This window comes from Penaeus monodon, chromosome 31 (assembly GCF_015228065.2).
Source record: "Penaeus monodon isolate SGIC_2016 chromosome 31, NSTDA_Pmon_1, whole genome shotgun sequence".
NCBI classification, from domain to species: Eukaryota; Metazoa; Arthropoda; class Malacostraca; order Decapoda; family Penaeidae; genus Penaeus; species Penaeus monodon.
This window is the reverse complement of record NC_051416.1, coordinates 10,321,256-10,322,028: the sequence shown is the minus strand read 5'-3', so window position 1 is coordinate 10,322,028 and position 773 is coordinate 10,321,256. Positions and strand designations below refer to the sequence as shown.

At 36.0% G+C, this 773-nt stretch overlaps 1 protein-coding gene across 1 annotated transcript in view; it reads right to left on the bottom strand.

Annotated features, from left to right (window-relative positions):
• LOC119593026 (X-ray repair cross-complementing protein 6-like) overlaps window positions 1-773 on the bottom strand; it is a 22,197-nt gene that overhangs the window by 7,808 nt on the left and 13,616 nt on the right. The window contains 1 exon segment of the mRNA XM_037941923.1: window positions 59-252. Within this exon segment, the coding sequence (XP_037797851.1) occupies window positions 59-252 (194 nt within the window).

Below are 773 nucleotides of genomic sequence, written 5' to 3'. Positions count from 1 at the left end.
CATTTATAAATTATATACAATCACAAAAAATAATTTCTAAATCAAACAAGCCTCTGACCTGACAGTGGTGTACACTCCAAGAGCCATTTCAACTCCAGGTCCCAAGGTGAAGGTAACCCTTCCCGTGGTTCGCTGCTTGTGTTCCAGCCGCTTCACTCTATCCATCAGCTCCTCGAACCGACTAGCAGGATCTGCAAGCGTTTCTTTTTCTTGCGTCTCTTCATCTTCACTGTCGTCTGGGATGATCAGATCCTATTGGAAATTTTTAAGAAGTAAGCATTACTACTATCCAGATTTAGAGAAAAATGAGAGAAAGAATTATCAATTTTCTATTATGTTCATTTCCTATTTTTGCTCCATTAATAGACACTCGTCATCAACTGTACATTCAGGGACGAGTTCCAGACATAATTACCAGGAAATCTCATATAAAGGAATGCCTTTAACATATTCACTTAGCAGATGATATTATGACAACCATGACAATCTACATCACAGTGCCAAATTCAAAAATCTGCAATCATGCAACAAAAAAATCCACGCTTATGAATTTTAGCAACATACTCTTAATCAACTCATGAGGTCCTCTGACAAGTGCAAGCCACAAACTCAATCCTCTTGACATTGTACTAATCAACACTTATTTTCCAAATGAAAAAAAAGAAAAATAACTAGCAATGATATTTCTTTGGAGATTGTGAACATGTTTATTATTATTGGAGCAGATTTTTATATCATTTGCAAAGATATTTCTGGTATATGGCTGGGTTAAC